The 23,608-nt window shown below is 39.9% G+C and overlaps 1 protein-coding gene across 3 annotated transcripts in view; it reads right to left on the reverse strand.

Moving 5' to 3' along the window:
• Window positions 1-759: 759 nt before the first annotated feature.
• Window positions 760-23,608, reverse strand: part of SUGCT (succinyl-CoA:glutarate-CoA transferase) — a 760,970-nt gene continuing 738,121 nt past the window's right edge. For all 3 annotated transcript variants that reach the window (XM_047849630.1, XM_047849625.1, XM_047849624.1), the window contains one exon: window positions 760-2,231. In XM_047849630.1, coding sequence (XP_047705586.1) covers window positions 2,068-2,231 — 164 coding nt within the window. In that variant the 3' untranslated portion in view covers window positions 760-2,067. The remainder of the gene's footprint in view (window positions 2,232-23,608) is intronic.

The following is a 23,608-nucleotide window of genomic DNA, read 5'->3' on the forward strand; positions in this document are numbered from 1 at the left end:
GCTTTGGGAATGTGTAAGAAAATAGGCCCTGATAATTAAAACAGCACATTTGTTTATAAAGCATAACTTGATCTGGGCATATTGCTAGAAATTTTAGCCAGCGCAATGCTTCTTTCAGGACTAATTATTGATCTGAACTTGAAATATATTCTAAATGATTTCTCTCACTAACTCAGTAGAGTAAATGCTTTCCGTTGGGTAACGAACAGTTTCAAAGTTCTCTTGGATCATTCTGAATTGTGTAGGTGGAAATCTGGATACATTTGTCTCCCATGGTAACTCTTCTATGGATGAAAACCTCAGTCTCGATGGATTTCAAGGTTTTAGAGGCATTTTGTGACCTAGTCTGAACGATCGATGTCGTCCTACACAAGGCTACCCAGATAGTTAGGGTTACTGTTCAGTAATCAAGCAATTTGCATTTCAAGAGAATCTACTTGAACCAGCAGGAGAAATGATGAATCTGTTTTTCAAGATCATGTGGTCTTGCCAATTCTCTGTCATCCCGTCTTTTACCATTTTCATTGCTAATTGTATCTGGCCTGAAGGGAATGTCTCCAAATGTGTGTCTACGGGTTAGCCATAGGGAGGAAAGCACTGCAAAAGGCATGAAATTACCGTTGTATGATGACATTCTAAATAGTGAAAGGCAGGAGAGCCTCAGAATAAAACGTTCACAAAGAGGAAAGCGGGGCGCTCCTCTCCCAGGAACTAGTAGGCATGCTTCTAAAAAGTCCCACGACACCTGTGAGAAGACATATTTCCTTATTTATTTGAAATCCTTGATTCTAGAAACCTATTGGGGCTTACAGCATAAATGGCTCCAATCACTCCCATACAAAAAGAACACGAAAGGAAAACTAGCTAGGACTCACAGTTTGAAAGATGAATATTTGTAATTTAACTTTCAGTTACCACTTGGGATGTCATGACATGGCTTTAAGATACGCGTGCTTAACAGTCGTGAACTGTGATCATATCAGGCTGTGATCATCTGATCCCTTGGTCTATACCTTGGGCTTTGGTGATTGGTACTTTGAGAGATGACTGATCCCAGAACATAATACAAATCAGCTACTACCTTCTGGACAGAAAATGTTTTCTATACTTTAAATTCTCTGGCAAAAACTTAAATATGTAAATGCAAATACTTAATATTAAGGCATGATGTATTCTTCTACAGTGAGTGCTCAGATTATATTCTCCTATATATTTCCTATATATTCTCCTATAATATTATTTAATACTAGATTATATTCTCCTATATATTTCCTATATATTCTCCTATAATATTATTTAATACTAGATAGTCATTTGACATTTGTTTAAAAACCTGTTACATTTGTACTTGGCTCAAAATAAGGTACTGATCAAAGAACCACTCTTCACTCCCTAATGCAGATAGACACATACATTCCAAAATGCATTCATGGAAATTGATTTTCTGCCACATATCATGAAATGATCAGAGAAATACAACATAAAGCAAATATTTACCCCCATGGAGAGAAAGAAGCTCAGTTTTATAATGGACATCAGCAAAGTCCATGGTTTAAATTACAGATTAACAAAGGGTTCATGAGCTCAAAATTAAGTTATTCTGTTTAAAATCAATCACTGAAACTGTCATTCTGCTTATTGCTTTGACTCCCTAACAAAGGTTTAAATGAGGACTTTATGTGCAAGTAGAGAACGACAAGAGATCTGCTCTTTTTCAGACCTGCGTGGGCTGGAGGGGCAAACGTTTGGGCGATTGATGTAATTAGAAAGAGGAATGTATTTTTCCAGAAAAAAAAATCTTTACAAAAAACCCCCACAAATTCACAATTAACCTATTATCTGGGTGGGGTGGGGGGAAATGGTAAGGAGTAAAAGGTGGGGTACATTTAGAAAGCACGAGATGCATTGATACCAGAGCCATTCTGGAGGCGCCAGGCAGGAAATCTGGAATTACTCTAACTTCTCTTTGCAGAGGCAGGCACCAGAACTGGGGAGAAGGGTCCAGAAAGACTATTGCTTTTGCTAGTGAAGTACATTCAGATTGCGGTTTTGAGAAAGCATTTTTCGTCACTGAGCTTCATGTTGGGTCACCACTCCAGTGCTGAGCAGCTCCCCAATGGCCTTGTCATCATATCTGAGGACTTCCTTCAGGACGCGCGTCGTGTGCTGCCCAAGCAGGGGAGGCGGCCTGGCCTCTGACATGTCGAACTTACTGTATCTCACAGCTGGGCCTGTCAAAAGAGGAGGAAAGCAGGAAGCCTGTTAATGACTAACCCTATGAAATTAATTACCCAAGCAGCCTGGGGTGTTTTCAACGAATGCCAAGAATATCACTGCCAGTTACAACGGTGTAGGTCCACCATCATTTTGGAAAGACATGTGTTTTCACATGAGGCTTTTCCTGCCTCAGTCTCGTTCAACTGTGCAGTGGTCATCTGACCTGCCCCCATCATGCAGGGGGCGGCAAGTACACGCCCGGCGGGTGCCAGGATCGTTCCGAAGTCGCCAGTCCTGTCGCGGAGGCGCTAAGGGGTCCGTCACACAACTGGGCAGGCTCTCTGGATCCAGACGAACCGTGACCGCAGGTACACAGTGTCTCTCTGAAGCTGGAAACCTGAGCCCAGGTGGAAGGAGGTCTAGCAGTTTATTATTCAGTGTCGAATTCAACAGACTGCAGATCAACTAAACTTCCGCCAGACCCTGGTGAAGCCTTTTGGTGGTACAAGCTTCATTGGGAGATTTGGGTTTGCACATCAGCTCCCCTACTCTGTGGCAGAGCCGTCTCGGACAAATTGCTTAACTTCTCCGAGCCTCATGTTCTGCAACTAAACTGGGTATGATCACGTAAGGATTTAAATAACGTAGGGGCGCCTGGTGCGCTCGGTGGGTTGAGCTTCAGACTCTCGATTTCTGCTCGGGCCATGGTCTCGCAGTTTGTGAGTTGGAGCCCCCTGTTGGGCTCCTCGCTGAGAGCGTGGAGCCTGCTTGGAATTCTCTCTCTCTCTCTCTCTCTCTCTTTCTCTCTCTCTCTGTTCTTCCCCCCACTTGTGCATGCTCTCTCTCTCTCAAAATAAATTTTAAAAACTTAAAAAAAATTATTAAATGAGGTGATGGACAAGAGGCACGCACTAAGCATTCCCTAATCCACGCCAACGCACGAGACTGACCGGCTGCTACCAGGAAAAAGGTGCTACCGAATCTCTCTTGACACGGGCAGCGCTGGGGGAGAAGGCGATTTATTGCCCTCTGTTTGCTGAGCACTGAGCCACTGTAAACACGGTAACTCAAGCGGTACTTTCAACACCTACTGGAGATGGATTTTATTATCCTCCCTCTTCATTCACGTCAGGACAACGAAAGCCCAAAAAGCTCAAGTTTTGCTCGAGGTCACATGGCTAATAACTAACAGCACCGGGATGTTGGCTGTCCTTCACATCTAATTTGGTTAGGCTTTGGGAAAACTAATTAGATAGTCGCAAGAAGACTGCAAAACAGTACGTTTCCATCTCTTAAAAAATTCTCCAGCCTGCTCCCGATTTGGGGAGCGCAAAGGAAGGACACACAAAACCAAAGCGCGTGTGGGTAACAGAATGTCAGTTAGTAAAGCAGCAAATGTGCTTCAAGCTCTCCAGAGAATCCCATTAATAAAAAGTACTTTTGTAGAAGCCATTGTCGATGATGTTTTTTTTATTTTTGAGAGAGCACAAGCCGGGGGGGGGGGGGGGGGGGGGTGGCGGGAACAGAGGATTTGAAGTGGGCTCTGCGCTGACAGCAGCGAGCCCGATGTGCGGCTTGAACTCTCGAACCGTGAGATTGTGACCTGAGCCGAGGTCAGACGCTCAACCAGCTGAGCCACCCTGACACCCCAAGCCACGCTTTTGTGTCAACACACACCATCCACTGTGGACGAATGGCAACTTTCAGCTGCTGGCCAGAATTTTGTTTCTCTGAAGCTCAGTGAAATTCATGTCTTCTCTTCACACTTCTTTTTATTGTTTTAAATTGTATTTACCTTTTTTTTTTTTTTTTTTTACTGACGTGTAGTGGACACACGACGTTACATCGGTTTCACGCGTATGACACAGGGAGTCGAGTCCGCCCCTGATGCTGGGCCTGCCACACGTGTAGCCACCCCCTGACAGTGTTCTCCCTGCTGTGCCTTTCATTCCTGCCTCATTCATTCCATAACTGGAGGCCCAATTTTCACCCATTTTGCCCATCACTCCCCCTTCCCTCTGGCAACCACCAGTTTGTTTTCTGGCTTTAAGGGTCTGTCTCTGCTTTTTGTTTCTTTATTTATTTGTTATGTTTTTAGGTTCCACGTGGAAGCTCACGCTTCCTTTTAAAATGCCCCAGGGAAGACTGTTTTTTTTTTTCACTGGTTGGTCCCTTCTTCAGTTAAGGAGCACACGTTGGGAGGCAGGGTCCACTACTCTCACGAGAAGGCTGATCATTTGATGTTTCAGGGATGTGATCCTTACTCACCACTCTGAGTCCATTTTGACATTAATTAACAACAGTTTTAATCGAAAATTTGTCTTTCGAAAGAAGGATGCCACTGAGAGTATAGGCTGAGGTCAATGTCATGTGACTCCTTCCTAACAGAATTCCTGGAGCATGACTACCAGCTGGAAAATAGTCACTTGACTACACTGAGAATCTGGGCTGGAACTCGCTGCTGGGATTGCTGCTGGTGGTTGTAGCACGACAGCTGCAAATATTTCATAAGAACCTGGGATAGATACCTCAGCCACCGTGCAGTCCTGTTAGAGAGCCTTCGCAACAATCCCGGGCGGACACTGAAGTTAAAGGAGATTTTAGGTACAGGCTTCGGGTTCAGGTTAGGGAATGAGAATAATCTGTCCAACATCACCCAGGTAGGAAGAGTCAGTTCCCAAGTTTGGGTCTGTTAGGTTCAGGAACTTGGGTTTTTAAACAAAATAATAATTTGTCAGGGGAAATCCACATAACATAAAATGAACCATTTAAAAGTGAACAGTTCAGGGGTGCCTGGGTGGCTCAGCTGGTTAAGCATCTGACTTTAGCTCAGGTCATGATCTCACGATTCGTGGGGTCAAGCCCCGCATCGGGGTCTGAGCTCACAGCTTGGAGCCTAGAGTCTACTTCAGATTCTGTGTCTCCCTCTCTCCCTCTGTCCCTCCCCTGCTTGTGCTGTCTCTCTCTGTCTCTCTCTCTGTCTCTCTGTCTCAAAAATAAATAAACATTTAAAAAAATAATAAAATAAACATAAAAATGAACAGTTCAGGGGTGCCTGGGTGGCTCAGTTGGTTTAGCATCTGATTCTCGGTTTCAGTTCAGGTCATGATCTCAAGTTTTGTGAGTTCAAGCCCTGCAGTGGGCTCTGAGCTGACAGTGTGCAGCCTGCTTGGGATTCTCTTTCTCTTCCTCTCTGCCCCTCCTCTGCCATTCTTTCTGTCTCTCTTGAAATGAATAAATAAACTTAAAAACTTTTTTAAGTGAACAGTTCAGTGGCATTTAGTACATTCGCAATGCTGTGCAATGACCACCTCTATTTAGAAGTTGCAAGACGTTTCCATCACTCCGAAGTTAAACCCTCTGGGCCCGAAGCAGTTTCCCTCAACTCTGCCCTCCTCTAAACCCCTGGTAACCACTAACCTACTTTCTGTCTCTGGATTGATCTAGTCTGGATATATCTATTCTATACAAATGGAATCATTCAATATGTGACCTTTTGTGTCTGGTTTCTTTCACTTAGCATGTTTTTGAGATTCATCCACCTTGCAGCATGTGTCAACACTAAGAACCTGGACTTTGAACTTCCATGCAGTGATGGTATAAGGGAATTCTTCAGGTCCAGCCACACTAAAGGACAGTTCAATTTGTGTTACTCCCACTAAACACTCTTCTTTCTTGGAAGCTTCCAGATATACACTAAAGACTATGCTACCAATTTGGGATGAAGGGTATTTAACAGTTTGCACAAAAAGTCTTAAAGAATTTAGAATGGTTTTACTACATACCATTTACTAGAATGGTATTATTAAAGCACTAGAATGGTATTGCTTGGTTTTTAGAATTGCTAGCATAAAGACACCTGGAAGATACTGTATGTTTGGAAAGCTTATGCTTCTCTAAATAAGTGTATATTATTAAGGAAACCATATCACAATTTAATAAATTGTATATGTTTTTCCACAAGCGCTGTCATAAACCAGGTATTTTGCATATGGTTGAGTTCAGAAAGATTCTGGAGCTGGGGTTTGTTCATCTAATTTAAGATCAAAATACAGTGTATACATATCTACTGTACTGGCAATTTTCAAATTGTAATTTTTATACATTTTTAAAATAATTATTGTTTTGCCACGTGGTTTATTAAAAAACAAAAATTTATAGTCATATGTATTTTTGCAATGGAAATGTATATATATATATATATATATATATATATATATAGTTAAGCAATGGGACAATTAAAAGTGATATCCAGATCCCAGAGAAAGCTAAGTTCTCATGAATCAATTGAAATCCCCTGTTCTTGCAGCCCTGTGCAATAATCCTGTGTACCAGGGACATCCTTTCCAGTCTAGACTTTGCACAAAGGGAATAAAGGGTTCTTAAAATACATTTGTCTCAAGAAGTAGAAAATGCTTGACATAATTATTTACATCTAAGGTCCAGAAAGAATGAATAATTTGATCTTCCATTAAAAAAAGATGAGCAGATAAGTCACATGTTCTTAAATTACTTTTTGGCAAAGTAACATCTATGTTCACATATGCTTTTAAACACTTGCAAGCTGTGTGATCTTGAGAATTCTTAAAGTCCCTGAGCCTCAGTCTACACATTTCTAAAATGAGGTTGACAGTACCTATGGAGGGTTGGTTTGAGCATTTGGGTAACATAACATGGATAATATTCACTGTCAGTAATAATCCAAGAAATACATATGAAGATAAAAAAATAAGGTAAAATTTTGTTTGTAAAATTAGCAAATCTTGTGGCTATTTTGGTTTGTTTTTAAGAGGTCAGTGACAGGTAGGAGTGTAAACTGATACAACCCTTCTGGAGGGAATTTTGTCAACTCAGTACGACGAGTTTCTTGGATGGAGAAATCCTGCTTTAAAAATTTTCTCCTATGGATGTAATGAGGAATGTTGACAAATTCTATAGGCAAGAATCTATACAAATTTCCAAATACATTTTATATTCTTAAGACCTATCTCCTTCCCACAGAGCTTTCTAATTTACAATTTATAGGCTGTGAGGGTTCTCTGTATGGAATTCTGTATGTATTTTTTTTTTAAAACTTCTAGCTTCCAAAAGTGACCTTGTTAGGACCCGGTGTTTAGCAACTTTTTGTCTCACATACTGCTCCCATAGGTCTATCTCCAACCCCTTTCTTCCGGATGAAGAGGTCACACAGTCACAATTATCAAAAAATATTGGAATATATGTCCAAAACTTGGGCACTGGTCAAATAAATTATAGTGCCTCCAAACGATGGCAACCTGTACAGTAATTTCAAGTTGTATTTTGTGGGTCTTTGAACACAAATATTATCTTCACTCTCTCCTGAAGTACCACTGACGTAAGAGTTTAGAAGTTAAACAAATATAAAACTTCAAGAGTAAAGAAAGTGGGTGGTAGCATCACTAGTGAATAGGATATTACAACAAAGTTAAGAATAACATGGATAGGATAATGTTGATGTGTGAAAAAGAGCGAGAGAAATCTGAAGCGCAGAATATTCTACAAGGAGACTGAGAGGAAATGGGTATTCATTGGCCCATTTCACTCCCCAAGACATTCTGAACTTAAAATCCGTGGTGAAGAGAAAGGTCTTTTTATTTTATTTTTTTCAATGTGTATTTATTTTTGAGAGAGAGACAGAGAGAGCACAAGCAGGAGAGGGGCAGAGAGAGAGGGAGACACGGAATCCAAAGCAGACTCCAGGTTCATGAGCTCCGAGCTGTCAGTACAGAGCACGACGTGGGGCTCAAACCTACAAACCATGAAATCATGACCTGAGCCGAAGTAGGACACTTAACCGACTGAGCCACCCAGGCGCCCCGAGACAGGTCTTAAAATAGAAGTAGAACTTAAAGCGGAAGGATTGAATGTGTTAGTTCAGACTAACTTACTAGTTTGTACTTGCAACTAGAAGGAAAATGAAGCTTGCTTTCAGGTTTCTAAATGAAAATGATATTCAACCTAGAATTGCATATCCAAACAAATGATTAATCAAGTGCGAAGACCTTTTGAAACTTTCAAAGATTAACTAAGTTTACTAAATAATTTCTTGATGTTGAATCCAGTAAAACATGGGAGTAAATGATGGAAAATTTTGATACTCAGTGAGAACCAACCAGGGAGCACAGGGAAGGAAAGTCCCAGGATGACAGCTCAGACCAAGACAGTCAATAACGTAGAAATGGAAGAGGACAGAGACATTCAAAAGAGGAGTCTAAGAAAGCAAGAAGAGTGTTAATTGTATAACTAGAATAACTTAAAGATTGGAACAATGTAATAATAAGATAAAATTAGGGGCACCTGGGTGGCTCAATCGGTTAGGCATCTGACTCTTGGTTTCAGCTCAGGTCATGATCTCATGCTCTCATGAGTTCAAGCCCCATGTCAGGCTCTGCATTGGCAGCACAGAACCTGCTTGGGATTCTCTTTCTCTCCCTCTCTTTATGCCCCTCCCCCACTTGCTCCATCTCTCTCGAAATAAATTTTTAAAAAATTTTAAAAGAAGATAAAATTACATTATACAAGAAAATAATAATTAAAAACTCTAGAAAAATGAAATTTGCATAAGAAAGAAAATATCCAAATATGAAGCAAATTATAATGTGGCAAGATTTTAAGTAACTGATGGAACACAAAGAAAATCCAGTTGACCTTGATGCCAAGAACATCTGGGTAGTACGTATTACCTGTGCATCCTCTATAACAGCACTAGGCATATTGTATTCCACTGTCTACTTAGTTGTCCGTATCTCCTGTGAGGGCAGGAACATGCCAATTGTGTTTATTAATGTGTTCTGCATGCTTTTTACGGTCCTATGAAATGAAGATAATGGCAAACATCCTTTCGTAAACACCTATAATGATTATAGATTGTGGTTTTTTTAATGCTTTTTTATTTATTTTTGAGACAGAGACCACAAGCAGGGGAGAGGCAGAGAGGGGGGGGAACAGAGGCTCATAAGCAGGCTCCATGCTGACAGCAGCGAACCCTATGGGGGCTCAAGCTCAAGAACCATAAGACTGAACTCATGAACCGTGAGACCTGACCCAAAGTTGGACACTCAACCGACCGAGCCACCCAGGCACTCAGCTGCTCTAGATTCTGTTTTTTATTTGCATTATCTCATTGGAATTTTCAGTTTATAAAATAGAGACCCTTATAACTCTCATTTTATGGATCAGAAAACTGAGGTCCTTTAAAGGGTTAGTTTGTCTAAGGTTAAGCAGCTAAATAAATAATAGAACCAGGACAAGATCTGTGTATCAGATTCCATGGGGCATGCTCTGTCATTTGACATAAATGTATTGAATTAATGACTGCCAATAATTAAAGGTATTTGAATAAGTACCATTTATGTCATTTTAATTAATTTTTCCACTAATTAAGTCTACATATAATTTTTTAGTATTTATCCCTGTGTCAAGATCTTGGCCCTATGAGCAAGATATATATTAGCAAAAAAAAAAAAAAAAAAAACAAAAAAACATATCTGGACCCTACTCTCATGGAATTTATATTCTGATTTGGGAAACAGACAATAAGCAACTAAATAAATAGCTAAAATTTTATAGAAACAATAAAATTGCTTAAAATCTAGCTGGAAAGAAAAGAATTTTATAGGCAAAGTGGGGAGAGGCCAGAGTAGCAGGAAAGGACTGTTCTAGATGGAATGTGTGATAAGGCCAGACTGATTAGATGATCCTTAAGCTGAGCCCTAAATTGAGCTATCCATACAACTAGTGGAGAAAAGAAGAATCCAGGCAGTGTGAACAGGTTTGATTTTCAAGAAACTAAAAAAAAGATCCAATGTGGCTGGAACTCAATTTGGCAGGAGAAGACAGATTCTAAATGAAGTTGGAGGAAGAGGCAGAACAGAGTGTAGAAGAGGATTTAGAAGAAGCAAAGAGTTCAGAAGTTATAGTCGTGAAGCTAGATCTTATTCTGAGTTCCATGGGAAGCCACTGGAGCTTTGAGAGCAGTGATACAACACTCGTGTTGCCAGGCAGAGAGTGAGATGAGATGTGTTTGGAGGTTGCTGTGGGCAGACCAGCAAAGATGGTGGTGGCCCGGACTGGGGTGGTGCCTGTAGAGTTTGAGAAAAGTGGATGCATTTGAGGGACATGTTGGTGATAGGAATGAGAGGGCTTGCTGATGGATTACATGGGCCATGGGGAAGAGAAGGAGCAATGGAGAATCCTGTGTTTCTGGATTGAACAACTGGTGGGGCCATTTGCCAGATGGGGAAGACTGAATGGATTCTGTATGGACAAGTTTGGGTGGAAGCAGAAGTCAAATTCTCTTTCCAACATGCTGTTTGAGGTGTCTGTGAGATAGCCAAGGGGAGAGGTGAGTGGGCCATTAGTTATGCATGAGTCTGGAATTCAGAGAAGATTTGGGGCCAGGATATATATACATTTAAGAAGCCACTTACCATCTAAATGTCCATATTCCAAAACACTGTATTTTCATGGTAACTGTATTTATTCCAACGTCCTTGGTGCTGAGGTTTTATTTTATTTATTTATTTATTTATTTATTTATTTTTAAGTTCATTTATTTTTGAGACAGAGAGAGACAGAGCATGAACGGGGGAGGGGCAGAGAGAGAGAGAGGGAGACACAGAATCGGAAGTACGCTCCAGGCTCTGAGCCATCAGCCCAGAGCCCGACGTAGGGCTCGAACTCACGGACCGTGGGATCTTGACCTGAGCTGAAGTCGGACGCTCAACCGACTGAGCCACCCAGGCGCCCCGGTGCTGAGGTTTTAAATGAGATGTTTGGGCAGCCTTTTCTTTACTATCTAAGTTCTAGCTCAGTATCTATCACATCAAAATGTGTTCTGTCCCCAGGAAGCAAAGTAAATGAATAAAAAGCTAATCTCGATAGTCGATAAATTTGGGGAAAAATGCATTTCTTTAAAAGGGATTCCATATTCTTGGGGTTAAACAAACACATTTCCATTGACCTGACAGCAGAAAACACGGCATTTTTATTTTTGAAGGAACTGTGAGTGTTGTTCCCCATAGAAAGAGGTGGGAGGGGGGACCTGAGTCATAGCCACCTAGTGATAAAGTAAGGTGGGAAAATTTTTCCTCTGCCTTAATAGAGGAGGTCAAACTAAAAACCATGGAAACAAATGGGCACATAACTTGGTACCAAATCTGCAACCCCAGGTGCTGTCCTTTTGAGGAGACCACCTAGTCTAATGATTGGTGGTCAAGGCCATGGGTATCCTTATGCCCTTCACCAGGAAGGGGGCTGGGTGGCACAGCTTGTAGGCTGTACCCATCTCTAAGTGAGGACGGTGTGTGTGTGTCCCCTCACACAAGGGATTTCTAGGAAAGCGGCAATGACCTGTATTTCAACTTCTATTGCATTCTGTGCATGCGCTTTCCTGAGAGGCTGCACTGATAAACTTCATGGACTCTAGAGTTCAAGAGCTGGAGGCCGACACCATGCAGAGGCAGGGGAGGAGGAGTCGCATCACAGCCTGCAAGTCAGACATGGTAACGTCTGAAACTACTACTTACTGAGTTCCTCCTCTAAACCAGGCCCGGGGCTGAGTACTTTCTAGATCCTCACGATCACTGTAGGCAGTTTTTTACATTTATGAATGCATTCCATTCCTATATCCCTGAAGAGCAATATGTTGCTGAGAGAGGTTGTGAATAGCGACCTCGATAGCGACCTAATCAGCCTGTGCCTCAATATCTTTCTCTGGAAAATGGGGACGATAATAGCACCTACCATATCAAGTTGTGAGGACGTAAAAAAAAAAAAAAATTCTTCGAAAGTACCAGAAACACAGTAAGCACTCAATACATGCTAACTGCTATCATTTTCTTTCTTTCTCTTTTCCAGTTTGCCTTAACAACCTAGATTCCTCAGCAGAGCCCTGGTCACCTCCTACTTCAAGACCTCCCAGAACACTGACAAGTTAGGTGCATTTGTTTTTTAATGTTTATTTATTTTTGAGAGAGAGAGAGAGAGAGTGTGTGTGAGTGGGGGACGGGTGGAGAGAGAGGGAGACACAGAATCTAAAGCAGGATCCAGGCTCTAAGCTGTCAGCACAGAGCCCAACACGGGGCTCGAACTCACCGACCATGAGATCATGACCTGAGCTGAAGTCGGGTGCTTAACCGACTGAGTCACCCAGGTTAGCTGCATTTTCAGTTCATGGCAGCAAGTTGGGGATAAAAGTGTTAACTTTTAAAAAGTCCTTTAGAGTCAAGGATACAAATATTTCAAGGGAAAGGAAAAGGGAGAAAGGAATCAACCATTACTTAAGCACATATTACATAACAGACACTTCTCAAATGTTTATTTTGTTCATTCTCCATTACAACCCCTTGAAATAGGCATATTCTCCCTCTTCCTACAGATAGCAAAGAGAAGGCTAAGGAAGGTTAGATTACCCATGTCACACATCTGATAAGTGCACACTTACTGTTTTCAACAGCATCAAAACCTACACCGGAAATTAATTTTATACTCCTTTAGGTTTTAACTAGGTATAGGAGAAGGAACTTAGAAAACATGGAACTTATTTGACTTATTTAACAAACACTATGCACCAGACACTATTTTATGTGCTTGACACATTTGATTCATTCAGCCCTTAGGATAATTCCAGAAGCTACTATTGTCATCACCATTTTACAACCGGGGAAACTGAGAGACGTAGCGGGGAAGTCACTCACTAGGGGTCACAGAGTCAGTAAGAAGAAGAGCCAGGCTTCACACCCAGTCTTGCTCCAAATCCCCAGTCATTGCCAATGGGCCACACTACTTCCTTGGCAGCAAAAGAGGGGGTTAGCTAAGGTTGAAACTGAACTCAGGCGCCTTGGGGTAGAACATGCCAAGGACAATTTCACATTTCATCTTCTGACCAGGCTGTTCTCTCTGTCTTTCTAGATTACAGTGCCTCCAGATACCTCATGCACTATGTATTCATTACTATCTCATCTTTTCAAATTAACTTGTCATATGCCACTAATTTCCTTGTAGGAAGTCCCGGGATCAGAGCAACATCAATACATCCCCAATTTCCCATGTTCCTGACTCAGGCAATGCACGCCTCTACCCGCCCCGAAAGGAATGAAGTCTTCCCCCTCTCTGTGGAAAGTTATCTGGTTCAAGGCCCAGGGAGGGTCCAGTTCCTGGTGTGCCAGAAAATTCCTCAGACAAGCCCTGTGGTGTTTTCCATCTGTGGTTTGAGGCCCTTCAGTAACAAGACCCTGACTATTTTGTCTCATCTCCTTTTAGAAAACTTCCATGATTCTCTTAGGCTAAAAAGGGAACTACCAAATCTATGCAAACATCCCAAGCTACTCTAACTATATTCAGAATTCAAGCTACATTTCTATAATCCAGACCAACTTAATAATGTAAACAGTTGCAGGAAACAGAGGTAGCCAAAAACATGTGGGAAACCATAATGAATATTCAAGTAATGGGAACATAATATCACATCATCATCATGAGGGAAGGGACCTAAACAGTCCTTTTTTCCAGAACTCCATGCACCTCCCATCTTGATGATGCATTTCTAAAGTGATGAAACAATCCATTGCTCAACCTCACAGCAAACTGGCAAATGGTCAACGCTAAGGGTTAAGTTAATTAACATAGCTGGCCTGTCCAATCATAATGGAAGCAAGAATAAAAAAACTGATATTAAGTGTGTGGATCTTTTTTTTTTTCAATGTCTGATATGGGTGTCAACTTTTAAAAATATCATGAATACTTAAAAGCAAACATCTGTTTTATAATATATGAAATGCTATATCAAACGTTTTTATTTTGACTTCTTTGGCCCATCTCTAAGATACATGCTGTAGATACCATTTAATCTTCAAGGCTTACTAGTGTACTAAGAAGCCAAACTTTATTTTGCTGAAAATAATGATAGCTCCAGTACCAAGTTGTTTCACAATTTCCCCTCCAGTGCTTGAACTCATCATCATAACAATAACAATATTTTTTATATGGCGCCTCTCAGCCATAGCATCCAAAGTGCCAAATGGAGCCACACAGTTAGAACACATTAAGCCCATTAGATGTGAGATAAAAACAGATAAAGCCATTTAAAATAGCATGGGTGATGGGGGAAAAGCCATAGAGAATAAAAATGGCTTTGGACTTCTTTAACAAAAGCACTCAATCTGTGGCACTGCTTTCGTGGTCAGGCATCCCAGAAACTCAAGGCAACATGTGGTTTGTACCACCAACTGGGATAGGGCACCCCTAGTCTCATTCAGAGTTCACAAGCACCATTTATCATCACTGCGGTCACAAATTTTAATTCATTATTTTGCAACTCAATAAAGAATTCTTCAGGTGCCACTACCTGTAAGGTAAGAGTATATTTTCAACTGTGTCTATGACCCTGTGGTAGTTGTGAGTGTTGTCCATCGATTTTCCAATTCTCACCTTCCAGGAGTATGCTGGCATTACATGCCCTAACCCCTGTGATGTTGGACGAGGCCATGTGGCTGGCCAACAAACTGTGAATAGAAGGGCTGTGTATGCCACCTCCAGGCCAGAACACTCAACTGCTGACTTAAGAGCCTCTGGGTCTCTCTGGTGCTGGTGTGGTGACTTGGCAGTGTGTGATATGGTGACTGCTCCACCAGTCTGGGGCCATTTCAACCCACGATGGACATATACCGTGAGCAAGAAATATATCTGTGTTGTTGTAAGCCAGTGTTACTTGGGAACTGTTACTACAGCATAACCTAGCCCACGAAGGCTGATGAGACGCCTCATCTTTAATCCAGAGATCTGTTTGCTGCGACCAAACGAGGGACCCCTTAAGCCTCAGCACTCCTTTAAAAAGCAATCAGTTCAGATGGTCCAAATACTTTGAAACTCTCATTTTGTGTGTAGCCAATTTGGACCAGTGGAATGATGATAACAGCTATTATGTATTGAGTACTTACATGTGTTAGGCATTTGGTGGAATGCTTTCCATATATCACCTTGCTTGAAAGACTAAATGACTTGAAAAAGTAGGATTATTATTACACCATTTTATCGACAAGGAAAGTGGGGTTAAGTAACGTTATCAAAATTACACAGCCGGTCAACTAAAGAATTTCGTTACTACTTAGGCTGCCTAAATACAAAGTGCATGCTCATTAACACTGGGATGTATTTCCTCCCTGCATAATGTGGAAGAAAATCTGTTCTCATATCAGTGGCTGAATAAATACCATTCTTTGGCAGATGGTGTTATAAAGCAGTATTGTACTATAAACACTTATATATTTCATGATTGCTAATCCATTAAGGCATTTATCTTTCATTTGAAAAAGAAACAGGGTGACTTGCACTTGATTTATCTATCTTGTTCCAACCCACTGAAATGTCATAGTAGATTATCCGTTTCCTGCTGGAAAAATATATGGCCCATAAGGAAATGCTATTCATATTCATTAACAAACACGCCATCTCCCCTCAGAGTGTGCTCCCCAAACCGGTGGCTGAGGTCCCTGAAAAATGCTGGACTAGAAGAAGCGCTCCCCTTAATGCTTCTTTCCAACATTTGTGTTTGCTTCTAATTATTTTCAACACTTCTGCAAACACTAAAAAGGGTGAAGAAACACCTTGCTGACAATGTGCGCTTTGCCAAAATAATCAATTCTCCCACTTCTTTGCCTTCTAAAATTCAAGTATCCAATACAAGCTCTTTGGGTGCATTCCCAGGATTTTGTTTGGTTAGACTTCACCATGGAAAACAAAATTGGTTCAGCTGAAGTCTGTAGCCAGAACATTTTAAGCTTCATAGACCTTCAAAGTAGTGACCTCCTCCTCACCTCCTCTGCCTCTGTGCTCCATTAAGGAAAATACCGGAAGAAGTTTCCAGTCAGAGAAGCCAGATTGCATTTCGATTCAGTTTTGAGGGGAGGAATTGAACAGAGCTGGAGCAGGTGGTTATTTGTGGCTCTTACTACAAATGAGCTTTGAAAAGTTCTTCTGTAAACCTCTGAAGGTCTTTCATAATTTAATAAAATTTTTCTGTGCTTCTTAATCTCTGTCTTAAAGGAACCAGCTTTATATCTACCTTCTTCGGCTTTGCTTTCCCAAGAGTGTCTGAGATCACACAAATCACAATCATAGCCCAAGCAAATGGAGGATCCAGAAAATTAGGTCCCCAAACTCGCTGCTGGGAAAATGCGGATGTGTTGACTCTTTGCCACAAGAATTGATCTTAATTTTTCCCTTTCACTTTATTGCTGACGTCCACAGGGAAGGATTTTAGAAAACGCTTTCCCTCTATGCCCCTATTTCCATTTTGGCGTGTTCATACTCTCAACCACCTCAATCGTCAGCCTTGCCTTGTAAACTTGCTATCCCAGTGCTCTGGCCTCTGAAATGCCTCTCACATATCCCCATACTTACCTTTCCTGCCCCCTCCTTGGGCCCAAGCACTCTGAAACAGGAGGGCTTCTTGCCTAATCTTTATTCCCAGCTCTTCCCTCCAGCCCAACTGCGCTCATTCTCTCCTGGCTCTGACCATGTGCCAGCCCCTTTGTTGACCTGGAAGGTATCTCAACATGGCCATCCTCAAGCCCATGTTATTCTTGAGGCTCTGCTCAGGCTAATTTGCTGTTGAGCCTTCCTTTTGTTCTCACAGGTCAAAGGAACATCTCTCTTGCTTGGTTCCCTCCAACATTTGATCTGTTTTTTCCTCAATGATGTATCTCAAACTCTGATTGTATTACCTCCTGTGATCTTTTTTGAGACCAGAATTAATGTTCTGCTCATCTTGATCTTTCATAGCGTCTACCACCTGGTGAGTGTCCAGTAAATAACTGAAGGAGTAGACAAAAAAAGAAAAAGCCACCTAACTCGAATCCTAGATTAGGAAACAAGGCCACTAGAAATATGTGAAATACAGAAGGACGGAAACGCTAATGCTTGTTTACAAGGTGTATAAATGGAGTCATCCTGACTCCTCTTTCTCTTACACCGCATAACCAACTCATCAGCAACTCCTATGGGCTCTACCTTCAAAATATATGCAGAATCCAACCTCTTTTTTTATAAACCCCCTGGATCTAGCCACCATCACCTTTTGCCTGGATTTCTGTGGGAGCCTCCTATCATGACTCCCTGTCTGCATGCTTACCCTGCAATATATTATCAATAAGGTGGCTGGAGTCACCTTTTAAAACCCTAAGTCACATCACATCATTCCTCTGCTCAAAATTCTGCAACGCTTTCTTTGTTTCATTCTTGACAGAGGGCTCTGAGATTCTGCATAATCCACCTGCCTCCCCACTAAGCTACCCTTGACCTCCCATCTTACCCTCCCCACCCCTACCCACCTGCTCCAGGAGAGCTGGCCTTCTTGCTCTTCACCAAGCATGCTCATCCCTAGGGGCTTTGTTCCAGCTGATCTCCCTGCTTGCAACGTTTTCCCTTCTGCTATTTACACTAATTACTCCTTTAAAGCCTTCACTTCTTTGCTCAATGAAGTCTACTCTAACTACCCCACTGGACATTTTAACCTGCCATTCTGACCCTGCCACTTCCAATCTCCTTTACACTGTTTTACTTTCTCTTTTTTTCCATCGTACTTTTCATGTATGTCCACTTTATTTGTCTCCCTTTGCTAGGATGTAAACTTTATAATAGCAGGGAGCATTGTCTGTTTTCCTCGACAAATATTTGCTGATTGTGAGTGAGTGAGTGCGTGAGTGAGTGAATGAATGATTTCATTCAACTAAACTTTGAATGCAGTTCTCAAAGTTCTAAAACAATGAAACTCGAAGTGTCCATAGCCTCAGACCTCAAGATTCTAGCGAAATAAATCCTGTTGAATAGACCCCAAAGCAAAGTAAAACCCTATTGCTGACTATGAGCCAAAATACACACAAACAGAAAAGTGCTAAATGCAGTGTGTTTGTTCTCACTACCTCTGGGTTATCCAGTTGTGCAACTTATAGTTATGCTACCCACGAAGACAGACACCTGCAATATTCCAAAGATGAAACATTCCAACAGCTGTGCAGAATTTTTTAGTATCAACATTCATTTCATGGATTGGGTAAAAACAGGTGTTCAGAAGAATTTTGACGCTCCATGAGGGCAGGAATCATACCTGCTCTGTTTGCATTGTCTCCAGAAGCCAGTAAATTGGGGTGCCCAATACGTATTTGTTGAATGAATGTATGCCTGAAGAAAAAGGACCCCTATATTTTCAGAAATAAACAAGGCAGTAAAAGGCAATTTCACTGTTCACAAAAAGAAAGGTTTTACCATCTGGATGTTGGTACAATGATACCAAATTTTATCTTAATTTAATTTGTTTAGAAGTTAATTTTTTATTTTGACAATAATATGTAGGACTCTATGAACAATGTAAAATAGCTCAGGAAAACATTGTCAGACTCAAAAAAATATTTAGTCCTTCTTGGAAGAACATAAGGTCTTTGGATTTTTAATGACTATTTGTTTTTCTATTTGGAAAACATAAGTCTTGGTTTTATTTATATGAGACTATAATTTTTACAATTGCACATTAATTTAATTTTGTTTCCCATGTTTCTTTGCTAGTGGGTGTTGTAAATTTCACATAATAATAATACACGCCTGTTGTGATACACAAACATTTTCCTACTTATTGATTCTTCTCCCTTTTTCCACATTCTCCTCGTTAGCTATTTGTATTGGTGCCTACAAAATGCCCTGCTGACTCTCTTGCACATTAATTCTATGGTTATTCTTTCCTACTACCTTTTGAATTATTTAAATGCATTTAACACACAAGGTAATAAGGGCTATTAAATATCTGAAGTGTTGTTTTCATTTTCACAGTTTCATTGTAAATTTGAAGATGGTCATTTACTTTTTTATATGTTAATTAAATACATGGCTAATATTCTCTTTCCATATAAAAGCTCCTTGCACAGCTTACAAGAACACAAACTTTTCTTCTGCTAAGGGTAGAGTTGGCTGTTGTCTATGAAATGGTGAGGATATCCTCAATCCATGCTGAGTGGGAAGACATTCTTTCCACATTGGAATTTCATTAATTTTGCCTGAGTAATAATCCAGCTTAACTAAATGAAAAATATGAAGCATTATTTCTTACAAATAAATAAAACTAGACCAAAGATGTCTTGTAAATCCATAAGAAAACTTAATAATACACACAAGTGGATTTTAAATAGTAAATCAGTTCTTTCTTACAAAGGGTACTCTTTCTGTGTTTCAGCATGCTTATTTTTAGGAACATTTGAAACATTTCCTGTGTAATCATCATTAAGTCAATAATTTGTTCAGGGATTTGTCTTTAACAAGATAGCACAAAGATAAACTTCAAAATGATCCTCTAAGTATCTAAGTGATCATACCTTCAAAGTTGTTGAAAACCAAATTTAAAATTACTACTTAAAGTTACTATTCTCAGGTCTCTAAATTCACAAGGTCCATAAAACCAGAAGACCTGGTCCCAGATTATAGATTATCCTGAGTTAGAAAGTCTTTGATGAGCAGTGATTCAGGGATAATTTGTCAAATGTCAATTTCTTAACAAAAATAAGTACATAAGAAAAACTTTAAGTAGAAGGTTTCTACAAGACATTTCGAGCCATGTGAAAGAAAACGGGTAAGCATTATAACAATAATGTGTGGTAAATTAAGAGTCCTCTCTGGATTAAACTTTTCCTGGAAGTTAATTTTTAAGTTACCTTAAAATTACATGACAATGTATAAAACAGTTTATGTGAGGAAAGTGACTATTTTTGTACACTATAAAAGGATCTGGTAGTTGGAACACTATAAAAAGAGTGTTATAAAGTCAAAAACATCCAAGCACATGATATATATTTTGAGGATAACCATGATTTTGTCTCCAATGAAATGGAACATTCAAGAAACATCCAAGTGACTACTCTGGAGTGAGTCTGATTGCCCCGCCCAGTGGTGTGACAGTGAATGTGCAGTAAACCCCATAGAGCCTATTAGGAAGTCCTGGACATCTTCTTGGGGAAAACGCAAAAGAGAGGACCATCCTCAAATTCTTGTTTTCTTTAAAGAGGACAAGTGTGCTTGTTTTCTTCATCTTTTATTGGTGAGAGCCATCTAACCAAAGACAAAGCAAATGCCTCAGTACCTCAGATGTTTGTTAAAGTGTGAGTAAAGGACTTCTTACCTCAATTTTCTAGCTTGCCAAGTCAATATTACAAATTGCTGGGCCCAGCCTTACACCCACCAGATCAAAATCTTTGAGAATAGCGCTTGTTATCTGAATCTGAATATGCACATCAGAAGTTTTTTGAATCACTAAGTTGGAAAAGTCCTGTCACTCCCAAGCTATGTGGATTTGATGTCAAATATTTCCATGTCCTCATGTAGAACAAGAGGGTGATAACAGTATCTAGTTCACACACTACTTTAGAAAATTAAATAAAAAATGCTGCCAAGTACTTAATCCAGAACCCAGCATATATTAAGCAATTGAAAAGAAGAATTAAGCAAATAGTTCTTCTTTTTCTTATTATTATAATTAACACTGCAGGGTTTTAGGGGCAGGAGCTATGAGAATTGAGTTTCTGTTTCATCATGACCAGCAGTGATTCACTCATGTTTAGGATCTAGCCTGAAATTTGTGCAGAGAGACTCTTTTTTTTTTAATTTTTTTGTCTATTTTTGAGAGAGAGAGAAAGAAAGAGAGAGAGATAACAAGCCGGGGAAGAATAGAGAGACAGTGAGAGACAGAGAATCCCAAACAGGCTCTGTACTATCAGTACAGAGCCCAATGCGGGACTGGAACTCACGAACTGTGAGATCATGACCTGAGCTGAAACCAAGAGTCAGACACTCAACTGACTGAGCCATCCAGGTGCCCTGCACAGAGACTCTTTCTGAAGGGAGGCTATTTATTTTACAATTAGAAAAGATGAAGTCTTAATAAAGCATTATATCAAAAGTAATACCATTCCTCCCTGTTCCAAGTAAAAAAACTTTGGACACAAGGCAATAAAAAAAAAAAAAAAAAAAAAAAGGAAAATTCTGAGGAGTTGAAACAAAAAGGTAACTGCCAAAGGATCTTGTGACTTGAAGAACTACACTGAGGAGAGTTTTCTGGGCTTCCTTGTTGCCTCCTACATATCCTGGACAAGGCATTACAGAAACCTCCAATCTGGGACCACAAACAGACACAGGCAAAATAAATAGCAAGAAAAGTCTGTTCCTTCTAAGCCAGAGCACCAGGAAAGGATGGTCTAACTGAACCATAAACCCTTTGGTCAATACCTGCCATACTCTGGGCAAACACCAAAAGAAGTCCTCTTTACCACTACTGCCCAGTGATTTTGGTGTGGCCAAGCCAAGAGCTGATCTTCTAGACTATTACTCCAATACCACTACCATGAAAGCAGGCAGTGGCATTCTGATTTTCCAACCCTGTGTGGTTAGCAGGACCAAAGGGGAGAGCAGATACCTCATTTCCCATCCAATGGCAAAGATGGTACTCTAATTACCTGCCAAGATAATGCCATGGTCATCCAGCAGTGAGTTGAGTGGGTTTGGGGAACCCAGTAGGAAGCTGACCATAAAGACCCACCCTTCATGCTACACCCTAACAGGAGGGTTGTTTGCTAAAAAAGAGAGAGAGAGAGGGAGAGATTGAAAAGGATACAGAGAGTCATAACATAATATCCAAAGCACCCTGGATACAATAGAAATTCACTGATCAAAGCAATAACCAGGAAAATCACAACTTAAATGAGAAAAGACAATCAACAGATGCCAACGTCAAGATAAATCTGACAAGGATTGTAAAGCAGACATAAAAATGCTTCATAAATAAATGAAACAAATGAAAAAATAAAATCAGCATAAAATAAAAGTTGTTAAAAAGAAACAAATAGAAATTGTAGAACTGAAAAATACAATAACTAAAATTTTAAAAATTAACTGATTTGTTCAGCAACATAGTAGAGATGACAGAGAATAAAATCAGTGAACATGGAGACAAATCAACAGAATTTAGCTAAGAGAAAGAAATAGACTGAAAAAATAATTGCACAGAGAATCAGGACAACAACAAAAGAGCCAAAATTTCTACCACTGGAGTCTCAGATGAAGAACAGGAGAAAGTGAGACTTTCTGAAAAATATTTGAATAAATAATGCCCCCAAACTTCAGAAAACTTGGTGAAATACATAAATGTATTGTTGTAAAAAACTGAACAAACAAGCCCATAGAAATTGATGCCAAGACACATCATAATTAAACTTCTAAAAACAAAAGACAGTGAAAAAGCATTTTTAAAGCAGTCAGAGAAAAGCAGCAGCTTATTTATAGGGGAAAAACAATTCGAATGACAAGAGATTTCTCATCTGAAACCATGTAGGACAGAAGGAAGTGGAAATTTTTTAAATTACTGAAAGAAAAGAAGTGTCAGCTCTGAATTCTATATCTGGCAAAAAATATCCTTTAGGAATGAAGAGGAAATCAAGACTTTTCAGACAAAGGAAAACTGAATGAATTTGTTGATGGCAAACCCTTATAAACAGAAAATTCTCTAAACAAAAAGAGATGATAAAACAAAAAGACTCTGAGCTTCAGGAAGAAAAGAACACCATTCCACTTCAAAGAAGCAGAATACACACTTCTCAAGTACACACAGACCATCTCTAGAATAGATCACATGTCAGGGTACAAAACAAGTCTCAGTAAATTCAAGAAGTTTGAGATTATATTAAGCATCTTTTCTAACCATGACGGTATGAAACTAGAAGTCAATTTCATAAGAAAACTGAAAAAAAAAAAAAAAGAAACTTGGAGACTAAACGATATGCTTCTGAACAACCAATGGGTCATTGAAGAAATCAAAGTAGAAATAACAATATGCAGAGCAAATTAAAATGGAAATATGACATACCAAACTATAGAATTCAGCAAAAGTGATTATAACAGGGAAAGTGCATAGTAATACAGGCCTACCTCAAGAAACAAGAAAATCTCAAACAGTCTAACTTCACACCTGTAGGAACTAGAAAAAGGAGAAGAAATGAAACCCAAACTTAATAGAAGGAGGGAAATAATAAGGATCAGAGCAGAAATAAATGAAATAGAGACTAAAATGACAACAGAAAAGATCAATGAAACTCAGAGCTGGTTCTTTGAAAAGATAAACAAAATTGATAAAACTTAAGCTAATTCACCAAGAATAAAAGGGAGAAAATTCAAATGAATAAAATCAGAAATGAAAGAGAACTTAACTAATACCACAAAAATACAAAGGATCATAAGAGACTATTACAAACAATTCTATGACAACAAATTGGACAACCTAGAAGAAATGGATAAATTCCTAGATACACAATTTCTCAAGACTGAATCATGAAGAAATAGA

Source organism: Prionailurus viverrinus, chromosome A2, assembly GCF_022837055.1.
Source record: "Prionailurus viverrinus isolate Anna chromosome A2, UM_Priviv_1.0, whole genome shotgun sequence".
NCBI classification, from domain to species: domain Eukaryota; kingdom Metazoa; phylum Chordata; class Mammalia; order Carnivora; family Felidae; genus Prionailurus; species Prionailurus viverrinus.